The following is a 24,172-nucleotide window of genomic DNA, read 5'->3' on the forward strand; positions in this document are numbered from 1 at the left end:
GCGCGAACCCAGCCCAGCCTGGGCGCGAACCCAGAGACTCTGGTGGCGCAGCTAGCACTAGCCCTAGACCACTGCGCCACCCGGGAGGTTTATGAGACCTGTGTTCATTTTCTAAAGCCTGCTCCAATAAGTTAGTAATTTATTAGTGAATGTGCATTACGCATGAATGGTTCTGAATTTATTATATATATATATATTTTTTTTTTCATAGATCACTATTTTGCTAAAATGTAATTATTAGTGGGTCTAATCTCAACCAAATTTGAACACTTATGGGAGATTCTAGAGCTGCACCTGACACCTAAGTTTTCCAACACCGTTAACAAAACGCAGGTTGGCATTTCCTGTTTATTTTATTTAACCTTTATTTAACTAGGCAAGTCAGTTAAGAACAAATTCTTATTGACAATGACAGCCTACCAAAAGGCAAAAGGCCTCCTGCGGGGACAGGGGCCTGGGATTTAAAAAAAAATAATAATATAAATATCGGACAAAACGCACATCACAACAAGAGAGACCACACAACATTACATAAAGAGAGACCTAAGACAACAACATAGCAAGGCAGTAACACATAACACAGCATGGTAGCAACACAACATGGTAGCAGCACAAAACATGGTACAAACATTATTGGGCACAGACAAGAGCACAAAGGACAAGAAGGTAGAGACAACAATACATCACACACAGCAGCCACAACTGTCAGTAAGAGTGTCCATGATTGAGTCTTTGAATGAAGAGATTGAGATAAAACTGTCCAGTTTGAGTGTTTATTGCAGGTCATTCCAGTAGCTAGCTGCAGCGAACTGAAAAGAGGTGGGACCCAGTGATGTGTGTGCTTTGGAGACCTTTAACAGAATGTGACTGGCAGAATGGGTGTTGTATGTGGAGGATGAGGGCTGCAGTAGATATCTCAGATAGGGGGGAGTGAGGCCTAAGAGGGTTTTATAAATAAGCATCAACCAGTGGGTCTTGCCACGGGTATACAGAGATGACCAGTGTAGAGTGCAGTGATGTGTCCTATAAGGAGCATTGGTGGCTAATCTGATGGCCGAATAGTAGAACATCTAGCCGCTCGAACACCCTTACCTGCCAATCTATAAATTATGTCTCCATAATCTAGCATGGGTAGGATTTTCATCTGAATCAGGGTTAGTTTGGCAGCTGGGGTGAAAGAGGAGCGATTACGATAAAGGAAACCAAGTCTAGATTTAACCTTAGCCTGCAGCTTTGATATATGCTGAGAGAATGACAGTGTACCGTCTAGCCACACTCCCAAGTACTTGTATGAGGTGACAACCTCAATCTTTAAACCCTCAAAGGCATTAATAACACCTGTGGGGAGAGGGGCATTCTTCTTACCAAACCACATGACCTTTGTTTTGGAGGTGTTCAGAACAAGGTTAAGGTTAGAGAAAAGCTTGATGGACACTAAGAAAGCTTTGTTGTAGAGCATTTAACACAATCTGGGGAGGGGCCAGCTGAGTAGAAGACTGTATCGTCTGCATATACATAGATGAGAGCGCATCCTACTGCCTGAGCTATGTTGTTGATGTAAATTGAGAAGAGAGTGGGGCCTAGGATCCAGCCTTGGGGTATTCCCTTGGTGACGGGCAGTGGCTGAGACAGCAGATTTTCTGACTTTATACCCTGCACTCTTTGAGAGAGGTAGTTAGCAAACCAGCCCAAAGACTCCTCAGAGACACCAATACTCCTTAGCCGGCCCACAAGAATGGCCAAAGCTTTTGATACGGTAGACCATTCCAAGTCAATAAAAATAGCAGCACAATATTGCTTCAAATCAAGGGCAATGGTAACATCATTGAGGACCTTTAAGGTTGCAGTGACACATTCATAACCTGAGCGGAAACCAGATTTCGTACCAGAGAGAATACTATAGACATCAAGAAAGCCAGTCAGTTGATTATTGACAAGTTTTTCCAAAACTTCTGATTAAACAGGGCAAAATAGAAATTGGCCTATAACAGTTAGGATCAGCTTGATCTCCCCTTTAAATAAAGGATGAACCGTGGCTGCCTTCCAAGCAATGGGAACCTTCCCAGAAAGGAAAGACTGGTTAAAAAGGTTGGCGATAGGCTTGGCGATGATTGGGGCCGCAACCTTAACTTCTCTGGGATATGTGGGACGCTAACGTCCCACTTGGCCAAAAGCCAGTAAAAATGCAGAGCGCCAAATTCAAATATAAATAAATAAAACTATAAAAATCAAACTTTCATTAAATCACACATGAAAGAAACCAAATTAAAGCTACACTTGTTGTGAATCCAGCCAACATGTCAGAATTCAAATAGGCTTTATGACGAAAGCACACCAAACGATTATGTTAGGTCAGAGCCAAGTCACAGAAAAACACAGCCATTTTTCCAGCCAAAGAGAGGAGTAACAAAAAGCAGAAATAGAGATAGAATTAATCACGAACATTTGATGATCTTCATCAGATGACACTCATAGGACTTCATGTTACACAATACATGTATGTTTTGTTCGGTAAAGTTCATATTTATATCCAAAAATCTGAGTTTAGGCGGGACGCTACTGTCTCACTTGGCCAAAAGCCAGAGAACATGCAGAGCGCCAAATTCAAATAAATTCCTATAAAAATCTAACTTTCATCAAATCACACATGAAAGATACCAAATTAAAGCTACACTTGTTGTGAAACCAGCCAACATGTCAGAATTCAAATAGGCTTTTTGGCGAAAGCAAACGATGCTATTATCTGAGGATAGCAACAGAGTAAACAAAGAGAGAGAAGCATATTTCAACCCTGCAGGCGCGACACATAACGCAGAAATAAAAATATAATTCATGCCTTACGAGCTTCTGTTGTTGGCACTCCAATATGTCCCATAAACATCACAAATGGTCCTTTTGTTCGATTAATTCCGTCGATATAAATCCAACATTTATTTGGCACGTTTGATCCAGAAAAACACCGGTTCCAACTTGTGCAACGTGACTACAAAATATCTCAAAAGTTACCTGTAAACTTTGCCAAAACATTTCAAACTACTTTTGTAATACAACTTTAGGTATTTTTTTACGTAAATAATAGATACAATTGAAGACGGGATGATATGTGTTCAATACAGGATTAAAACAAACTGTAGCTAGCTTTCTGGTCACGCGCCTCTATCTAACAGTACACCTCAAGTGACCCTCGTTCAAGATGGCCGTACTTCTTCATTACACAAATGAAAAAACCTCAACCAATTTCTAAAGACTGTTGACATCCAGTGGAAGAGGTAGGAACTGCAAGAAGGTCAATTAGAAATCTGGATTCTCAATGAAACCCATTGAAAAGAGAGTGACCTCAAAAAAAAAATCTGAATGGTTTGTCCTCGGGGTTTCGCCTACTAAATAAGTTATCTTATACTCACAGACATGATTCAAACAGTTTTAGAAACTTCAGAGTGTTTTCTATCCAAATCTACTAATAATATGCATATCTTATCTTCTGGGGATGAGTAGCTGGCAGTTGAATTTGGGTATGCTTTTCATCCAAATGTGAAAATGCTGCCCCCTATCCTAGAGAAGTTAACTTCTAATGGATCATTGGGACGCTACCGTCCCACCTGGCCAACATCCGGTGAAATTGCAGAGCGCCAAATTCAAATGACAGAAATCGTAATATTAAACATTCATGACAATACAAGTGTCATACATCATTTAAAAGCTTAACTTCTTGTTAATCCAGCCGCGTTGTCAGATTTCAAAAAGGCTTTATGGCGAAAGCACACCATGCGATTATCTGAGGACAGCACCCCGCGTACAAAAGCATGTAACATACATTTTCCAACCAAGCAGATGCGTCACGAAAGTCAGAAATAGCGATAAAATAAATCACTTACCTTTGAAGATCTTCATCTGGTTGCAATCACAAGGGTCCCAGCTACATAACAAATGGTCCTTTTGTTCGATAAAGTCCTTCTTTATATCCCAAAAAAGTAAGTTTCAATGGCGCGCTTGACTCAGTAATCCAACGGTGTCCCTCGTTCAAAATGCATACAAAATGAATCCCGTAAGTTACCAATAAACTTCTAAACAAGTCAAACAATGTTCCTAATCAATCCTCAGGTACCCTATTATGTAAATAAACAATACAATTTAAGACGGAGAATACCGGAGACCATTACCGGAGATAAATAACGAAGTACGCACACTCACCGGAACTCGCTACAAACACTACAGCTAAAATGGGAGCCACTTAGAAAAACTACAAATTCTAGTTAATTTTTCAAAAAACAAGCCAGAAACTCTTTCTAAAGACTGTTGACATCTAGTGGAAGCCCTAGGAACTGCAATCTGGGAGGACTTCCTTTTATATTCCCATTCCCAGCCATTGTTATCAGAGGTGAGCTGAAAAAAAAAAAAATCTGGATGGATTGTCCTCGGGTTTTCGCCTGCCATATCAGTTCTGTTATACTCACAGACATTTTTTTAACAGTTTTGGAAACTTTAGAATGTCTTCTATCCAAATCTACCAATTATTATATGCATATCCTAGCTTCTGGGCCTGAGTAACAGGCAGTTTACTTTGGGCATGTCATTCATCCGAATTTCCGAATACTGCCCCCTGTTATTAAAAAGTTAAAGACCTGGAGAATAAACCCTCCTCCTCACAGCTGCCCATGTCCCTTAAAGTTGATGATGTGGTTGTTACTGACAAGAAGCATATGGCTGAGCTCTTTAAATCACCACTTCATTAAGTCAGGATTCCTATTTGACTCAGCCATGCCTCCTTGCCCGTCCAACATTTCCTCATCTCCCACCCCTTCTAATGTGACTATCCCCGATGCTTCTCTGTCTTTTTCCAATGCCCCACTACACATTTTCTCCCTGCAGGTCACTGATTCCGAGATGCTAAAGGAGCTCCTGAGACTTGACCCCCAAAAAACATCTGGGTCAGATGGTTTAGACCCTTTCTTCCTTAATCGTTTTCCAGAACTTCTTGGGGTTAGACCCACAGAGAGAGAACTGTTCCTTAAAGTAACTAACTTTGGCCTTCTGGATAGCCTGAGTGCACTTATTTCTCATTTGCCTGAACGAGAGCCAGTCAGCCTGAGTATGCGTGTGCCGAGCCTTTCGCCTGCCAAATGCAATTCTTGAGGTGGAGTAACTCTGCAAGGTCACAGTCGAACCAGGGGCTGAACCTGTTTATAATTCTTGTCATGAGTCTTGCCCTGGAAGCAGCAATGCAGAGTTGTCATAAAATTAGATTTTTTTCACCTAACCTTAACCCTAACGTTAACCACACTGCTCATGAGACTTGCCCTGGAGGCAGCAATGCAGAGTTGTCATAAAATCATATTGTTAACCTAACCTTAACCCTAACGTTAACCACACTGCTCATCAGTTTTTACAACAGACAAGTTTGACTTTGCAGCTGGCCTATCAAGCGGAAATTGTCAGTTCTATCTCCAGGGCAAGACTCATGACAATAAACCTCAACCTGACAACATTTGATGGAATTTATTGTGGAAGAATGGTGCTCATCCCTGTAATAGAGTTCCAAACACTTGTAGAATCTGTAAAGTCTGGACTCACTGTCTGTATAAGAGAGAGTCTATAAGGTCTGGACTCACTGTCTGTATAAGAGAGAGTCTGTGAGGTCTGGACTCACTGTCTGTATAAGAGCTCCAGTGCTGTGTTTCTATTGCATCGTCCGTAGAACTATGCATGACTTTGGCATTTTCCGTGTCAGAAGAAATCAGCTTATTTGCGTTTTTAACATAACCTGCAACAATGTAAATAAATAGTGACAACATTCAGCAAATTGAATTGCTTCATGACGGCAACAGGTTAGGCTATGAATAGAATCTACTAGCTATTTCCCAGAATGGTATCATGTCCTAGCTATTTCCCAGAATGGTATCATCTTCTAGCTATGCATCTTCAATGCAAGATCATTTTTCTTCGATCCAGCGACAAGAAAAAAAGAACTGTACTTGATAGTGTAAAAATAATCTATTGATTAGGCCTAATAGCCAATAAAACTGACTTGACTACTTGCTAATTGTCTAAGTTGTTCTTCAGCACACATGGTAGCACGTTGTGCTGCTAATAACTTACTGTCCATCACTCCCCTGAGGGAGGATCTGACGGATTGGTACGTGTGTGTGTGTACATAGGCCTACATGTGTTGACAAAGAAGTTGAAGTTAAACCAAGCCCTGGGATGTTGTCGCACGAGAGAGACAACAAAATATTAAAAGTCACACTCCCAGTAGAACAGAATGTAGCCTGTCTCGTTGCCTTTTCAGAACAGGAGAACAGAAAGAATGTAGCCTGTCTCGTTGCCTTTTCAGTACAGAAGAACAGAAAGAATGTAGCCTGTCTCGTTGCCTTTTCAGAACAGGAGAACAGAAAGAATGTAGCCTGTCTCGTTGCCTTTTCAGTACAGCAGAACAGAAAGAATGTAGCCTGTCTCGTTGCCTTTTCAGTACAGAAGAACAGAAAGAATGTAGCCTGTCTCGTTGCCTTTTCAGTACAGGAGAACAGAAAGAATGTAGCCTGTCTTGTTGCCTTTTCAGTACAGAAGAACAGAAAGAATGTAGCCTGTCTCGTTGCCTTTTCAGTACAGCAGAACAGAAAGAATGTAGCCTGTCTCGTTGCCTTTTCAGAACAGGAGAACAGAAAGAATGTAGCCTGTCTCGTTGCCTTTTCAGTACAGGAGAACAGAAAGAATGTAGCCTGCCTCGTTGCCTTTTCAGTACAGGAGAACAGAAAGAATGTAGCCTGTCTCGTTGCCTTTTCAGAACAGAAGAACAGAAAGAATGTAGCCTGTCTCGTTGCCTTTTCAGAACAGAAAGAATGTAGCCTGTCTCGTTGCCTTTTCAGAACGGAAGAACAGAAAGAATGTAGCCTGTCTCGTTGCCTTTTCAGTACAGGAGAACAGAAAGAATGTAGCCTGTCTCGTTGCCTTTTCAGAACAGAAGAACAGAAAGAATGTAGCCTGTCTCGTTGCCTTTTCAGTACAGGAGAACAGAAAGAATGTAGCCTGTCTCATTGCCTTTTCAGAACAGAAGAACAGAAAGAATGTAGCCTGTCTCGTTGCCTTTTCAGTACAGGAGAACAGAAAGAATGTAGCCTGCCTCGTTGCCTTTTCAGTACAGCAGAACAGAAAGAATGTAGCCTGTCTCGTTGCCTTTTCAGAACAGAAGAACAGAAAGAATGTAGCCTGTCTCGTTGCCTTTTCAGTACAGGAGAACAGAAAGAATGTAGCCTGTCTCGTTGCCTTTTCAGAACAGGAGAACAGAAAGAATGTAGCCTGTCTCGTTGCCTTTTCAGTACAGGAGAACAGAAAGAATGTAGCCTGTCTCGTTGCCTTTTCAGAACAGGAGAACAGAAAGAATGTAGCCTGTCTCGTTGCCTTTTCAGTACAGGAGAACAGAAAGAATGTAGCCTGTCTCGTTGCCTTTTCAGTACAGCAATTGTAATTTCAAGGTTGTTCGGCAGTCGCAGTCAGAATCTGACTGTACAGTAATAGCATAGAACTAGCCTCGACTCCAGCAGTTCTAAGTTTCTCCAGTTAAGAACACTGCTGGTGCTTGAGGTCTGGTATCTGGTAGACCATTTATAAACTCAGCAAAAACGGAAACGTCCCTTTTTCAGGACCCTGTCTATCAAAGATAATTTGTAAAAATCAAAATAACTTCACAGATCTTCATTGTAAAGGGTTTAAACAATATTTCCCATGCTTGTTCAATGAACCATAAACAATTAATGAACATGCACCTGTGGAACGGTCCTTAAGACACTAACAACTTACAGACGGTAGGCAATTAAGGTCACAGTTATGAAAACTTAGGACACTACCTTCCTACTGACTCTAAAAAACACCAAAATAAAGATGCCCAGGGTCCCTGCTCATCTGCGTGAACGTGCCTTGGGCATGCTGCAAGGAGGCATGAGGACTGCAGATGTGGCCAGTGCAATTAATTGCAATGTCTGTACCAATCCCATTGGGCACGCCTGGGACCTGTTGGATCGGAGGATGAGGGCAAGGGCCATTCCCCCCAGAAATGTCCGGGAACTTGCAGGTGCCTTGGTGGAAGTGTGGAGTAACATCTCACAGCAATAACTGCCAAATCTGGTGCAGTCCATGCAAATCTGGTGCAGTCCAGGAGGAGATGCACTGTAGTACTTAATGCAGCTGGTGGCCACACCAGATACTGACTGTTACTTTTGATTTTGACCCCCCCCCTTGTTCAGGGACACATTATTCCATTTCTGTTAGTCACATGTCTGTGGAACTTGTTCAGTTTATGACTCAGTTGTTGAATCTTGTTATGTTCATACAAATATATTTACACATGTTAAGTTTGCTGAAAATAAACGCAGTTGACAGTGAGAGGACGTTTCTTTTTTTTGGTGAGTTTAGCATGGAATGAACTACCATTACATTGTCCACAGTGTCTCTGGAGGAGGAATCCGAGAGGCAACAGGAGGATCCACCCAGCGCCAGCGGACCAACCATGACCTCTGACCCTGACCATCGTCAAGACGGTATTGAATTTGAAACCCCATGGCTCTGTTTAGTCAGAACAGAGGCCTGCATTCATAGTGTCTCAGAGTAGGACTGCTCATCTACTACCGGTGTCTCCGAATGAGCAGGAGGCTGATATATTATTTTATGCTAGAAATAGTACTCCTACTCTGAGTAGCTTCATGATTACAGGCCCTGGGCTGCATTCAGCAGGGCTCAACGTTGTGGAACGTGCTGATTTGCAATATATTATGTAGGACAAACAAGATTCTCTGACATGTAGAAGAAGATCATGTCTATTCCTGACATTTGCCTAGTGAACATATCCAGGAAACTGATGTAACGAGTGATTTGATTAGATAACACATTTTTCCACATACAGAGGCTATTTTCTTCTGATATAATGTATTTCATTACTTTCCATTCAGTGTTTTTCTTTTGGATGAGAAGTAGCCTAAAGTGTCTTGTTTGTGGATGATCATTAGCTAACACTGCTTTGTTTGTGTCAACAAACCAGGGCCCAGCCTAGCAGACTGATTATGGCTAGAACTCTGGTCCTTCTGTGGGGATTCTGTGTAGTACAACCCTACTATCTACAGTATGAAGTAATGTAGCAGAATCTGTCATCTCAGCAGCAGAATTAAGGCATTCTTCTGACTGGGGAATGTTTGTGATTGAATATAAAGTATTATTGAAGTTGCCGTTGTACCAATCTAACTGTAGGAACAACTGTGTGTCCCCGTATTGCAGGCCCAGGTCCAGTTCTCTCCAGGATATCAGCGAGCACCTCCGAGGAGGATGTTCTCTGTCCTTCTCCACCTCTGCCCCCCAGACCTGATTCTCGGTACGAGAGAATTGGAGGCCGAACAGGGACTTCGTAAGTACGGTTATGTTACATGCATATATATCTCTTTTTTTCATTCCAGCTCTTGGTCAATACAAAATCAAAGAGCGTAACTTGTATTGTTGAATTGAAACAAAGTCCAAGTCAATCCCTAGCAGCACAGTTTCCATCCTGAGACCTGAGGCCCCATACAAAGAGCTGATTATATGAGAGCGTATGAGACACTGTGTTCATAATTGTTTGATGACATTATTGCGTTAAGTGATGTGATTTGACGCTGATCATGTTTGATTTGTTATGTTGTAGTTTTTTACAGACCCTGATCCACCTCCTGAAGGGGAACATCGGTACAGGGCTGCTAGGCCTACCTCTGGCTGTCAGGAACGCAGGCCTTGTGGTAAGGGTTAGGGTTAGAAGGGGGAACATCGGTACAGGGCTGCTAGGCCTACCTCTGGCTGTCAGGAACGCAGGCCTTGTGGTTAGGGTTAGAAGGGGAACATCGGTACAGGGCTGCTAGGCCTACCTCTGGCTGTCAGGAACGCAGGCCTTGTGGTAAGGGTTAGGGTTAGAAGGGGGAACATCGGTACAGGGCTGCTAGGCCTACCTCTGGCTGTCAGGAACGCAGGCCTTGTGGTAAGGGTTAGGGTTAGAAGGGGAACATCGGTACAGGGCTGCTAGGCCTACCTCTGGCTGTCAGGAACGCAGGCCTTGTGGTAAGGGTTAGGGTTAGAAGGGGGAACATCGGTACAGGGCTGCTAGGCCTACCTCTGGCTGTCAGGAACGCAGGCCTTGTGGTAAGGGTTAGGGTTAGAAGGGGAACATCGGTACAGGGCTGCTAGGCCTACCTCTGGCTGTCAGGAACGCAGGCCTTGTGGTTAGGGTTAGAAGGGAAACATCGGTACAGGGCTGATAGGCCTACCTCTGGCTGTCAGGAACGCAGGCCTTGTGGTAAGGGTTAGGGTTAGAAGGGGAACATCGGTACAGGGCTGATAGGCCTACCTCTGGCTGTCAGGAACGCAGGCCTTGTGGTAAGGGTTAGGGTTAGAAGGGGAACATCGGTACAGGGCTGATAGGCCTACCTCTGGCTGTCAGGAACGCAGGCCTTGTGGTAAGGGTTAGGGTTAGAAGGGGGAACATCGGTACAGGGCTGATAGGCCTACCTCTGGCTGTCAGGAATGCAGGCCTTGTGGTAAGGGTTAGGGTTAGAAGGGAAACATCGGTACAGGGCTGTTAGGCCTACCTCTGGCTGTCAGGAATGCAGGCCTTGTGGTAAGGGTTAGGGTTAGAAGGGGAACATCGGTACAGGGCTGCTAGGCCTACCTCTGGCTGTCAGGAACGCAGGCCTTGTGGTAAGGGTTAGGGTTAGATGGGAAACATCGGTACAGGGCTGCTAGGCCTACCTCTGGCTGTCAGGAACGCAGGCCTTGTGGTAAGGGTTAGGGTTAGATGGGAAACATCGGTACAGGGCTGCTAGGCCTACCTCTGGCTGTCAGGAACGCAGGCCTTGTGGTAAGGGTTAGGGTTAGAAGGGGGAACATCGGTACAGGGCTGATAGGCCTACCTCTGGCTGTCAGGAATGCAGGCCTTGTGGTAAGGGTTAGAAGGGAAACATCGGTACAGGGCTGCTAGGCCTACCTCTGGCTGTCAGGAATGCAGGCCTTGTGGTAAGGGTTAGGGTTAGAAGGGGGAACATCGGTACAGGGCTGCTAGGCCTACCTCTGGCTGTCAGGAACGCAGGCCTTGTGGTAAGGGTTAGGGTTAGAAGGGGAAACATCGGTACAGGGCTGCTAGGCCTACCTCTGGCTGTCAGGAACACAGGCCTTGTGGTAAGGGTTAGGGTTAGAAAGGGAACATCGTTCTACCACCATTTTATTTAATTGTCCTCTTGTATTTGTTCAAAACCTTTATCATTATTTCAACAATCTTACTTTGATCTATTCTAGAGCTCCTTAGTAGATGTCCATGGCTAATGCTTGTATTCTGCCAGTGCGGTGTGAGGGAATGACACAATGGGACTATTAGGGTTCCATAAATCCTGGTTGGAGGATTCCGGATTCTCTGCTTATTCTCTCCTGATTCTAGAAACCTCCATCCGGGATTTGTGGAAAACCAGGGAATTTATTGAAAGTTCCCTGAATTTTGCAACCTTAGTGACTATACCTAATGACACTGTCTTCTCTCTTCCTGTCCAGTTAGGACCTCTGAGTCTGTTTGCCATGGGGATAATAGCAGTCCACTGTATGAATCTGCTTGCAAAATGTTCCCACCACCTCAGTGCAAAGTAAGTGGAGCCTTTCCCACTCCTTTTGTCTGCAGCACTTCTCAGTTGTTCCATAATTATATATATATTTATTTTATTTAACTAGGCAAGTCAGTTAAGAACTTAAGAACAAATTCTTATTTACGATGACGGCCTACCCCAGCCAAACCCGGACTCCCAATCACGGCCGGTTGTGATACAGTCTGGATTTGAACCAGGGTGTCTGTAGTGACGCCTCAATCACAGTGTCTTAGACCGCTGTGCCACTCGGGAGCCCCATAAACAGATCCAATTGGTGTGGATACTGTTGTACAGCTATACTGAGCAAAAATATAAACTCAATATGTAAAGTGTTGGTCCCATGTTTCATGAGCTGAAATAAAAGATCCCAGAAATGTTCCATATGCACAAAAAGCTTTCTCTAAAATTATGTGTAAAAATTTGTTGACATCCCTGTTAGTGAGCATTTCTCCTTTGCCTAGATAATCCATCCACCTGACAGGTGTGGCATATCAAGAAGCTGATTCTACAGGGGCTTAATGAATTTATTTCAATGGACTGATTTCCCTTTATGAACTGTAACTCAGTAAAATCTTTGAAATTGTAGCACGTTGCATTTGTTTATTTTTGTTCAGTTTGGTTTGAATCAAGAATCAAGAAGAGAAGTACAGCACTTTCACATTATGCACTTCCTTTTTTGAGTTTGACGTCTATGAGGACATCTCTCACGTTGTCCTGGCAACTGGACTGTTGAAATGTGTTCAGTTCATAGGCTAATCTAAGTCAATGTCACCACGATGCAGCGATGCCATCAAGCCTAGCATTGGATAAAGCAGGATGTTTTAATGAAACAAACCAAGCCAGTCGTCAGTCCACTATGTTCTAGTAACACCCTTATGGGTGTGTTCAGACTGTAAGTTATGTTGTTGAACTAGTGCGGTTAGTCTCCTTTTGTAGGAGAAGTGAAAACCGTGTTTATGTTGTAATGCTAGCAAACTGAAACTAAATGAGCACGATGTGAATGCACCCTAGATTTCAGTTTGCGTTGGATACTCTACATCCATTGTTCACAACCCTCTTCTCTATTACACAATCAAACAGGTGAATAATGTCATATCACTAACCTGTCTGTCAGGTTCCTCACACTAGTGACCAGGTACCAGGCCCCAGTTGAAGTAACACGGTCACATTTCGTGTACACGGGGTATGGTCACCGTGTATGGTCATTTTATTGATGGTTGTTTCAAGTTGTGTGGTCGTTGAAATCTGGGCCCATATTCAGTTTTTCCATTCAGACCAAAATGAATAAGGTTACATGGACAGAGGAGACCTGATCCCAGATCTGAATCAGGGCCCTGAGTGACGTTCCCTCTGTTCTAGGTTGAACAAGCCTCTTCTGAGTGACGTTCCCTCTGTTCTAGGTTGAACAAGCCTCTTCTGAGTGACGTTCCCTCTGTTCTAGGTTGAACAAGCCTCTTCTGAGTGACGTTCCCTCTGTTCTAGGTTGAACAAGCCCTTTCTGAGTGACGTTCCCTCTGTTCTAGGTTGAACAAGCCTCTTCTGAGTGACGGTCCCTCTGTTCTAGGTTGAACAAGTCTCTTCTGAGTGACGTTCCCTCTGTTCTAGGTTGAACAAGCCTCTTCTGAGTGACGTTCCCTCTGTTCTAGGTTGAACAAGCCTCTTCTGAGTGACGTTCCCTCTGTTCTAGGTTGAACAAGCCTCTTCTGAGTGACGTTCCCTCTGTTCTAGGTTGAACAAGCCCTTTCTGAGTGACGTTCCCTCTGTTCTAGGTTGAACAAGCCTCTTCTGAGTGACGGTCCCTCTGTTCTAGGTTGAACAAGCCCTTTCTGAGTGACGGTCCCTCTGTTCTAGGTTGAACAAGCCTCTTCTGAGTGACGTTCCCTCTGTTCTAGGTTGAACAAGCCTCTTCTGAGTGACGTTCCCTCTGTTCTAGGTTGAACAAGCCTCTTCTGAGTGACGTTCCCTCTGTTCTAGGTTGAACAAGCCTCTTCTGAGTGACGTTCCCTCTGTTCTAGGTTGAACAAGCCTCTTCTGAGTGACGTTCCCTCTGTTCTAGGTTGAACAAGCCTCTTCTGAGTGACGTTCCCTCTGTTCTAGGTTGAACAAGCCCTTTCTGAGTGACGTTCCCTCTGTTCTAGGTTGAACAAGCCTCTTCTGAGTGACGGTCCCTCTGTTCTAGGTTGAACAAGTCTCTTCTGAGTGACGTTCCCTCTGTTCTAGGTTGAACAAGCCTCTTCTGAGTGACGTTCCCTCTGTTCTAGGTTGAACAAGCCTCTTCTGAGTGACGTTCCCTCTGTTCTAGGTTGAACAAGCCTCTTCTGAGTGACGTTCCCTCTGTTCTAGGTTGAACAAGCCTCTTCTGAGTGACGTTCCCTCTGTTCTAGGTTGAACAAGCCTCTTCTGAGTGACGTTCCCTCTGTTCTAGGTTGAACAAGCCCTTTCTGAGTGACGTTCCCTCTGTTCTAGGTTGAACAAGCCTCTTCTGAGTGACGTTCCTTCTGTTCTAGGTTGAACAAGCCCTTTCTGAGTGACGTTCCCTCTGTTCTAGGTTGAACAAGCCTCTTCTGAGTGACGTTCCTTCTGTTCTAGGTTGAACAAGCCCTTTCTGAGTGACGTTCCCTCTGTTCTAGGTTGAACAAGCCCTTTCTGAGTGACGTTCCCTCTGTTCTAGGTTGAACAAGCCTCTTCTGAGTGACGTTCCCTCTGTTCTAGGTTGAACAAGCCCTTTCTGAGTGACGTTCCCTCTGTTCTAGGTTGAACAAGCCTCTTCTGAGTGACGTTCCCTCTGTTCTAGGTTGAACAAGCCTCTTCTGAGTGACGTTCCCTCTGTTCTAGGTTGAACAAGCCTCTTCTGAGTGACGTTCCCTCTGTTCTAGGTTGAACAAGCCTCTTCTGAGTGATGTTCCTTCTGTTCTAGGTTGAACAAGCCTCTTCTGAGTGACGTTCCCTCTGTTCTAGGTTGAACAAGCCCTTTCTGAGTGACGCTCCCTCTGTTCTAGGTTGAACAAGCCTCTTCTGAGTGACGTTCCCTCTGTTCTAGGTTGAACAAGCCTCTTCTGAGTGATGTTCCCTCTGTTCTAGGTTGAACAAGCCTCTTCTGCGTGACGTTCCCTCTGTTCTAGGTTGAACAAGCCTCTTCTGAGTGACGTTCCCTCTGTTCTAGGTTGAACAAGCCTCTTCTGAGTGACGTTCCCTCTGTTCTAGGTTGAACAAGCCTCTTCTGAGTGACGTTCCCTCTGTTCTAGGTTGAACAAGCCTCTTCTGAGTGACGTTCCCTCTGTTCTAGGTTGAACAAGCCCTTTCTGAGTGACGTTCCCTCTGTTCTAGGTTGAACAAGCCTCTTCTGAGTGACGGTCCCTCTGTTCTAGGTTGAACAAGCCTCTTCTGAGTGACGTTCCCTCTGTTCTAGGTTGAACAAGCCTCTTCTGAGTGACGTTCCCTCTGTTCTAGGTTGAACAAGCCTCTTCTGAGTGACGTTCCCTCTGTTCTAGGTTGAACAAGCCTCTTCTGAGTGACGTTCCCTCTGTTCTAGGTTGAACAAGCCCTTTCTGAGTGACGTTCCCTCTGTTCTAGGTTGAACAAGCCTCTTCTGAGTGACGGTCCCTCTGTTCTAAGTTGAACAAGCCCTTTCTGAGTGACGTTCCCTCTGTTCTAGGTTGAACAAGCCTCTTCTGAGTGACGGTCCCTCTGTTCTAAGTTGAACAAGCCCTTTCTGAGTGACGTTCCCTCTGTTCTAGGTTGAACAAGCCTCTTCTGAGTGACGTTCCCTCTGTTCTAGGTTGAACAAGCCTCTTCTGAGTGACGTTCCCTCTGTTCTAGGTTGAACAAGCCTCTTCTGAGTGACGTTCCCTCTGTTCTAGGTTGAACAAGCCCTTTCTGAGGGACGTTCCCTCTGTTCTAGGTTGAACAAGCCTCTTCTGAGTGACGTTCCCTCTGTTCTAGGTTGAACAAGCCTCTTCTGAGTGACGTTCCCTCTGTTCTAGGTTGAACAAGCCTCTTCTGAGTGACGTTCCCTCTGTTCTAGGTTGAACAAGCCCTTTCTGAGTGACGTTCCCTCTGTTCTAGGTTGAAAAAGCCTCTTCTGAGTGACGTTCCTTCTGTTCTAGGTTGAACAAGCCCTTTCTGAGTGACGTTCCCTCTGTTCTAGGTTGAACAAGCCTCTTCTGAGTGACGCTCCTTCTGTTCTAGGTTGAACAAGCCCTTTCTGAGTGACGTTCCCTCTGTTCTAGGTTGAACAAGCCCTTTCTGAGTGACGTTCCCTCTGTTCTAGGTTGAACAAGCCTCTTCTGAGTGACGTTCCCTCTGTTCTAGGTTGAACAAGCCCTTTCTGAGTGACGTTCCCTCTGTTCTAGGTTGAACAAGCCTCTTCTGAGTGACGTTCCCTCTGTTCTAGGTTGAACAAGCCTCTTCTGAGTGACGTTCCCTCTGTTCTAGGTTGAACAAGCCTCTTCTGAGTGACGTTCCCTCTGTTCTAGGTTGAACAAGCCTCTTCTGAGTGACGTTCCTTCTGTTCTAGGTTGAACAAGCCTCTTCTGAGTGACGTTCCCTCTGTTCTAGGTTGAACAAGCCCTTTCTGAGTGACGCTCCCTCTGTTCTAGGTTGAACAAGCCTCTTCTGAGTGACGTTCCCTCTGTTCTAGGTTGAACAAGCCTCTTCTGAGTGACGTTCCCTCTGTTCTAGGTTGAACAAGCCTCTTCTGCGTGACGTTCCCTCTGTTCTAGGTTGAACAAGCCTCTTCTGAGTGACGTTCCCTCTGTTCTAGGTTGAACAAGCCTCTTCTGAGTGACGTTCCCTCTGTTCTAGGTTGAACAAGCCTCTTCTGAGTGACGTTCCCTCTGTTCTAGGTTGAACAAGCCTCTTCTGAGTGACGTTCCCTCTGTTCTAGGTTGAACAAGCCCTTTCTGAGTGACGTTCCCTCTGTTCTAGGTTGAACAAGCCTCTTCTGAGTGACGGTCCCTCTGTTCTAAGTTGAACAAGCCCTTTCTGAGTGACGTTCCCTCTGTTCTAGGTTGAACAAGCCTCTTCTGAGTGACGTTCCCTCTGTTCTAGGTTGAACAAGCCTCTTCTGAGTGACGTTCCCTCTGTTCTAGGTTGAACAAGCCTCTTCTGAGTGACGTTCCCTCTGTTCTAGGTTGAACAAGCCCTTTCTGAGGGACGTTCCCTCTGTTCTAGGTTGAACAAGCCTCTTCTGAGTGACGTTCCCTCTGTTCTAGGTTGAACAAGCCTCTTCTGAGTGACGTTCCCTCTGTTCTAGGTTGAACAAGCCTCTTCTGAGTGACGTTCCCTCTGTTCTAGGTTGAACAAGCCCTTTCTGAGTGACGTTCCCTCTGTTCTAGGTTGAAAAAGCCTCTTCTGAGTGACGTTCCTTCTGTTCTAGGTTGAACAAGCCCTTTCTGAGTGACGTTCCCTCTGTTCTAGGTTGAACAAGCCTCTTCTGAGTGACGCTCCTTCTGTTCTAGGTTGAACAAGCCCTTTCTGAGTGACGTTCCCTCTGTTCTAGGTTGAACAAGCCCTTTCTGAGTGACGTTCCCTCTGTTCTAGGTTGAACAAGCCTCTTCTGAGTGACGTTCCCTCTGTTCTAGGTTGAACAAGCCCTTTCTGAGTGACGTTCCCTCTGTTCTAGGTTGAACAAGCCTCTTCTGAGTGACGTTCCCTCTGTTCTAGGTTGAACAAGCCTCTTCTGAGTGACGTTCCCTCTGTTCTAGGTTGAACAAGCCTCTTCTGAGTGACGTTCCCTCTGTTCTAGGTTGAACAAGCCTCTTCTGAGTGACGTTCCCTCTGTTCTAGGTTGAACAAGCCTCTTCTGAGTGACGTTCCTTCTGTTCTAGGTTGAACAAGCCTCTTCTGAGTGACGTTCCCTCTGTTCTAGGTTGAACAAGCCCTTTCTGAGTGACGCTCCCTCTGTTCTAGGTTGAACAAGCCTCTTCTGAGTGACGTTCCCTCTGTTCTAGGTTGAACAAGCCTCTTCTGAGTGACGTTCCCTCTGTTCTAGGTTGAACAAGCCTCTTCTGCGTGACGTTCCCTCTGTTCTAGGTTGAACAAGCCTCTTCTGAGTGACGTTCCCTCTGTTCTAGGTTGAACAAGCCTCTTCTGAGTGACGTTCCCTCTGTTCTAGGTTGAACAAGCCTCTTCTGAGTGACGTTCCCTCTGTTCTAGGTTGAACAAGCCTCTTCTGAGTGACGTTCCCTCTGTTCTAGGTTGAACAAGCCTCTTCTGAGTGACGTTCCCTCTGTTCTAGGTTGAACAAGCCTCTTCTGAGTGACGTTCCCTCTGTTCTAGGTTGAACAAGCCTCTTCTGAGTGACGTTCCCTCTGTTCTAGGTTGAAAAAGCCCTTTCTGAGTGACGTTCCCTCTGTTCTAGGTTGAACAAGCCTCTTCTGAGTGACGTTCCCTCTGTTCTAGGTTGAACAAGCCCTTTCTGAGTGACGCTCCCTCTGTTCTAGGTTGAACAAGCCTCTTCTGAGTGACGTTCCCTCTGTTCTAGGTTGAACAAGCCTCTTCTGAGTGACGTTCCCTCTGTTCTAGGTTGAACAAGCCTCTTCTGCGTGACGTTCCCTCTGTTCTAGGTTGAACAAGCCTCTTCTGAGTGACGTTCCCTCTGTTCTAGGTTGAACAAGCCTCTTCTGAGTGACGTTCCCTCTGTTCTAGGTTGAACAAGCCTCTTCTGAGTGACGTTCCCTCTGTTCTAGGTTGAACAAGCCTCTTCTGAGTGACGTTCCCTCTGTTCTAGGTTGAAAAAGCCCTTTCTGAGTGACGTTCCCTCTGTTCTAGGTTGAACAAGCCTCTTCTGAGTGACGTTCCCTCTGTTCTAGGTTGAACAAGCCTCTTCTGAGTGACGTTCCCTCTGTTCTAGGTTGAACAAGCCTCTTCTGAGTGACGTTCCCTCTGTTCTAGGTTGAACAAGCCCTTTCTGAGTGACGTTCCCTCTGTTCTAGGTTGAACAAGCCTCTTCTGAGTGACGTTCCTTCTGTTCTAGGTTGAACAAGCCCTTTCTGAGTGACGTTCCCTCTGTTCTAGGTTGAACAAGCCTCTTCTGAGTGACGGTCCCTCTGTTCTAGGTTGAACAAGCCCTTTCTGAGTGACGTTCCCTCTGTTCTAGGTTGAACAAGCCTCTTCTGAGTGACGTTCCCTCTGTTCTAGGTTGAACAAGCCTCTTCTGAGTGACGTTCCCTCTGTTCTAGGTTGAACAAGCCTCTTCTGAGTGACGTTCCCTCTGTTCTAGGTTGAACAAGCCTCTTCTGAGTGACGTTCCCTCTGTTCTAGGTTGAACAAGCCCTTTCTGAGTGACGTTCCCTCTGTTCTAGGTTGAACAAGCCTCTTCTGAGTGACGTTCCTTCTGTTCTAGGTTGAACAAGCCCTTTCTGAGTGACGTTCCCTCTGTTCTAGGTTGAACAAGCCCTTTCTGAGTGACGTTCCCTCTGTTCTAGGTTGAACAAGCCTCTTCTGAGTGACGTTCCCTCTGTTCTAGGTTGAACAAGCCCTTTCTGAGTGACGTTCCCTCTGTTCTAGGTTGAACAAGCCTCTTCTGAGTGACGTTCCCTCTGTTCTAGGTTGAACAAGCCTCTTCTGAGTGACGTTCCCTCTGTTCTAGGTTGAACAAGCCTCTTCTGAGTGACGTTCCCTCTGTTCTAGGTTGAACAAGCCTCTTCTGAGTGACGTTCCCTCTGTTCTAGGTTGAACAAGCCTCTTCTGAGTGATGTTCCTTCTGTTCTAGGTTGAACAAGCCTCTTCTGAGTGACGTTCCCTCTGTTCTAGGTTGAACAAGCCCTTTCTGAGTGACGCTCCCTCTGTTCTAGGTTGAACAAGCCTCTTCTGAGTGACGTTCCCTCTGTTCTAGGTTGAACAAGCCTCTTCTGAGTGACGTTCCCTCTGTTCTAGGTTGAACAAGCCTCTTCTGCGTGACGTTCCCTCTGTTCTAGGTTGAACAAGCCTCTTCTGAGTGACGTTCCCTCTGTTCTAGGTTGAACAAGCCTCTTCTGAGTGACGTTCCCTCTGTTCTAGGTTGAACAAGCCTCTTCTGAGTGACGTTCCCTCTGTTCTAGGTTGAACAAGCCCTTTCTGAGTGACGTTCCCTCTGTTCTAGGTTGAACAAGCCCTTTCTGAGTGACGTTCCCTCTGTTCTAGGTTGAACAAGCCCTTTCTGAGTGACGTTCCCTCTGTTCTAGGTTGAACAAGCCCTTTCTGAGTGACGTTCCCTCTGTTCTAGGTTGAACAAGCCTCTTCTGAGTGACGTTCCCTCTGTTCTAGGTTGAACAAGCCCTTTCTGAGTGACGTTCCCTCTGTTCTAGGTTGAACAAGCCTCTTCTGAGTGACGTTCCCTCTGTTCTAGGTTGAACAAGCCTCTTCTGAGTGACGTTCCCTCTGTTCTAGGTTGAACAAGCCCTTTCTGAGTGACGTTCCCTCTGTTCTAGGTTGAACAAGCCTCTTCTGAGTGACGTTCCCTCTGTTCTAGGTTGAACAAGCCTCTTCTGAGTGACGTTCCTCCTGTTCTAGGTTGAACAAGCCCTTTCTGAGTGACGTTCCCTCTGTTCTAGGTTGAACAAGCCTCTTCTGAGTGACGTTCCCTCTGTTCTAGGTTGAACAAGCCTCTTCTGAGTGACGTTCCCTCTGTTCTAGGTTGAACAAGCCTCTTCTGAGTGACGTTCCCTCTGTTCTAGGTTGAACAAGCCTCTTCTGAGTGACGTTCCCTCTGTTCTAGGTTGAACAAGCCTCTTCTGAGTGACGTTCCCTCTGTTCTAGGTTGAACAAGCCTCTTCTGAGTGACGTCCTCTGTTCTAGGGAACAAAGCCTCTGTTCTAGGTTGAACAAGCCTCTTCTGAGTGACGTTCCCTTTGTTCTAGGTTGAACAAGCCTCTTCTGAGTGACGTTCCCTCTGTTCTAGGTTGAACAAGCCCTTTCTGAGTGACGTTCCCTCTGTTCTAGGTTGAACAAGCCCTTTCTGATTGACGTTCCCTCTGTTCTAGGTTGAACAAGCCCTTTCTGAGTGACGTTCCCTCTGTTCTAGGTTGAACAAGCCCCTTCTGAGTGACGTTCCCTCTGTTCTAGGTTGAACAAGCCCTTTCTGAGTGACGTTCCCTCTGTTCTAGGTTGAACAAGCCTCTTCTGAGTGACGTTCCCTCTGTTCTAGGTTGAACAAGCCTCTTCTGAGTGACGTTCCCTCTGTTCTAGGTTGAACAAGCCTCTTCTGAGTGACGTTCCCTCTGTTCTAGGTTGAACAAGCCCTTTCTGAGTGACGTTCCCTCTGTTCTAGGTTGAACAAGCCCTTTCTGAGTGACGTTCCCTCTGTTCTAGGTTGAACAAGCCTCTTCTGAGTGACGTTCCTCCTGTTCTAGGTTGAACAAGCCCTTTCTGAGTGACGTTCCCTCTGTTCTAGGTTGAACAAGCCCTTTCTGAGTGACGTTCCCTCTGTTCTAGGTTGAACAAGCCTCTTCTGAGTGACGTTCCCTCTGTTCTAGGTTGAACAAGCCTCTTCTGAGTGACGTTCCCTCTGTTCTAGGTTGAACAAGCCCTTTCTGAGTGACGTTCCCTCTGTTCTAGGTTGAACAAGCCTCTTCTGAGTGACGTTCCCTCTGTTCTAGGTTGAACAAGCCTCTTCTGAGTGACGTTCCCTCTGTTCTAGGTTGAACAAGCCTCTTCTGAGTGACGTTCCCTCTGTTCTAGGTTGAACAAGCCTCTTCTGAGTGACGTTCCCTCTGTTCTAGGTTGAACAAGCCTCTTCTGAGTGACGTTCCCTCTGTTCTAGGTTGAACAAGCCCTTTCTGAGTGACGTTCCCTCTGTTCTAGGTTGAACAAGCCTCTTCTGAGTGACGTTCCCTCTGTTCTAGGTTGAACAAGCCTCTTCTGAGTGACGTTCCCTCTGTTCTAGGTTGAACAAGCCTCTTCTGAGTGACGTTCCCTCTGTTCTAGGTTGAACAAGCCCTTTCTGAGTGACGTTCCCTCTGTTCTAGGTTGAAAAAGCCTCTTCTGAGTGACGTTCCTTCTGTTCTAGGTTGAACAAGCCTCTTCTGAGTGACGTTCCCTCTGTTCTAGGTTGAACAAGCCTCTTCTGAGTGACGTTCCTTCTGTTCTAGGTTGAACAAGCGCTTTCTGAGTGACGTTCCCTCTGTTCTAGGTTGAACAAGCCCTTTCTGAGTGACGTTCCCTCTGTTCTAGGTTGAACAAGCCTCTTCTGAGTGACGTTCCCTCTGTTCTAGGTTGAACAAGCCCTTTCTGAGTGACGTTCCCTCTGTTCTAGGTTGAACAAGCCTCTTCTGAGTGACGTTCCCTCTGTTCTAGGTTGAACAAGCCTCTTCTGAGTGACGTTCCCTCTGTTCTAGGTTGAACAAGCCTCTTCTGAGTGACGTTCCCTCTGTTCTAGGTTGAACAAGCCTCTTCTGAGTGACGTTCCCTCTGTTCTAGGTTGAACAAGCCTCTTCTGAGTGACGTTCCCTCTGTTCTAGGTTGAACAAGCCCTTTCTGAGTGACGTTCCCTCTGTTCTAGGTTGAACAAGCCTCTTCTGAGTGACGTTCCCTCTGTTCTAGGTTGAACAAGCCCTTTCTGAGTGACGTTCCCTCTGTTCTAGGTTGAACAAGCCTCTTCTGAGTGACGTTCCCTCTGTTCTAGGTTGAACAAGCCTCTTCTGAGTGACGTTCCCTCTGTTCTAGGTTGAACAAGCCCTTTCTGAGTGACGTTCCCTCTGTTCTAGGTTGAACAAGCCCTTTCTGAGTGACGTTCCCTCTGTTCTAGGTTGAACAAGCCTCTTCTGAGTGACGTTCCTCCTGTTCTAGGTTGAACAAGCCCTTTCTGAGTGACGTTCCCTCTGTTCTAGGTTGAACAAGCCTCTTCTGAGTGACGTTCCCTCTGTTCTAGGTTGAACAAGCCTCTTCTGAGTGACGTTCCCTCTGTTCTAGGTTGAACAAGCCCTTTCTGAGTGACGTTCCCTCTGTTCTAGGTTGAACAAGCCTCTTCTGAGTGACGTTCCTCCTGTTCTAGGTTGAACAAGCCCTTTCTGAGTGACGTTCCCTCTGTTCTAGGTTGAACAAGCCTCTTCTGAGTGACGTTCCCTCTGTTCTAGGTTGAACAAGCCTCTTCTGAGTGACGTTCCCTCTGTTCTAGGTTGAACAAGCCCTTTCTGAGTGACGTTCCCTCTGTTCTAGGTTGAACAAGCCTCTTCTGAGTGACGTTCCCTCTGTTCTAGGTTGAACAAGCCTCTTCTGAGTGACGTTCCCTCTGTTCTAGGTTGAACAAGCCTCTTCTGAGTGACGTTCCCTCTGTTCTAGGTTGAACAAGCCTCTTCTGAGTGACGTTCCCTTTGTTCTAGGTTGAACAAGCCTCTTCTGAGTGACGTTCCCTCTGTTCTAGGTTGAACAAGCCCTTTCTGAGTGACGTTCCCTCTGTTCTAGGTTGAACAAGCCCTTTCTGATTGACGTTCCCTCTGTTCTAGGTTGAACAAGCCCTTTCTGAGTGACGTTCCCTCTGTTCTAGGTTGAACAAGCCCCTTCTGAGTGACGTTCCCTCTGTTCTAGGTTGAACAAGCCCTTTCTGAGTGACGTTCCCTCTGTTCTAGGTTGAACAAGCCTCTTCTGAGTGACGTTCCCTCTGTTCTAGGTTGAACAAGCCTCTTCTGAGTGACGTTCCCTCTGTTCTAGGTTGAACAAGCCTCTTCTGAGTGACGTTCCCTTTGTTCTAGGTTGAACAAGCCCTTTCTGAGTGACGTTCCCTCTGTTCTAGGTTGAACAAGCCCTTTCTGAGTGACGTTCCCTCTGTTCTAGGTTGAACAAGCCTCTTCTGAGTGACGTTCCTCCTGTTCTAGGTTGAACAAGCCCTTTCTGAGTGACGTTCCCTCTGTTCTAGGTTGAACAAGCCCTTTCTGAGTGACGTTCCTCTGTTCTAGGTTGAACAAGCCTCTTCTGAGTGACGTTCCCTCTGTTCTAGGTTGAACAAGCCTCTTCTGAGTGACGTTCCCTCTGTTCTAGGTTGAACAAGCCCTTTCTGAGTGACGTTCCCTCTGTTCTAGGTTGAACAAGCCTCTTCTGAGTGACGTTCCCTCTGTTCTAGGTTGAACAAGCCTCTTCTGAGTGACGTTCCCTCTGTTCTAGGTTGAACAAGCCTCTTCTGAGTGACGTTCCCTCTGTTCTAGGTTGAACAAGCCTCTTCTGAGTGACGTTCCCTCTGTTCTAGGTTGAACAAGCCTCTTCTGAGTGACGTTCCCTCTGTTCTAGGTTGAACAAGCCCTTTCTGAGTGACGTTCCCTCTGTTCTAGGTTGAACAAGCCTCTTCTGAGTGACGTTCCCTCTGTTCTAGGTTGAACAAGCCTCTTCTGAGTGACGTTCCCTCTGTTCTAGGTTGAACAAGCCTCTTCTGAGTGACGTTCCCTCTGTTCTAGGTTGAACAAGCCCTTTCTGAGTGACGTTCCCTCTGTTCTAGGTTGAAAAAGCCTCTTCTGAGTGACGTTCCTTCTGTTCTAGGTTGAACAAGCCCTTTCTGAGTGACGTTCCCTCTGTTCTAGGTTGAACAAGCCTCTTCTGAGTGACGTTCCTTCTGTTCTAGGTTGAAC

At 45.8% G+C, this 24,172-nt stretch overlaps 1 protein-coding gene across 2 annotated transcripts in view; it reads left to right on the forward strand.

The window, feature by feature from the left end:
* LOC120062519 (proton-coupled amino acid transporter 1-like) overlaps positions 1-24,172 on the forward strand; it is an 83,061-nt gene that overhangs the window by 11,524 nt on the left and 47,365 nt on the right. For both annotated transcript variants that reach the window (XM_039012556.1, XM_039012557.1), the window contains exons 2-5: positions 8,439-8,531; positions 9,262-9,388; positions 9,662-9,752; positions 11,548-11,636. In XM_039012556.1, coding sequence (XP_038868484.1) covers positions 8,501-8,531; positions 9,262-9,388; positions 9,662-9,752; positions 11,548-11,636 — 338 coding nt within the window. In that variant the 5' untranslated portion in view covers positions 8,439-8,500. The remainder of the gene's footprint in view (positions 1-8,438; positions 8,532-9,261; positions 9,389-9,661; positions 9,753-11,547; positions 11,637-24,172) is intronic.

This window comes from Salvelinus namaycush, chromosome 17, assembly GCF_016432855.1.
Source record: "Salvelinus namaycush isolate Seneca chromosome 17, SaNama_1.0, whole genome shotgun sequence".
NCBI classification, from domain to species: Eukaryota; Metazoa; Chordata; class Actinopteri; order Salmoniformes; family Salmonidae; genus Salvelinus; species Salvelinus namaycush.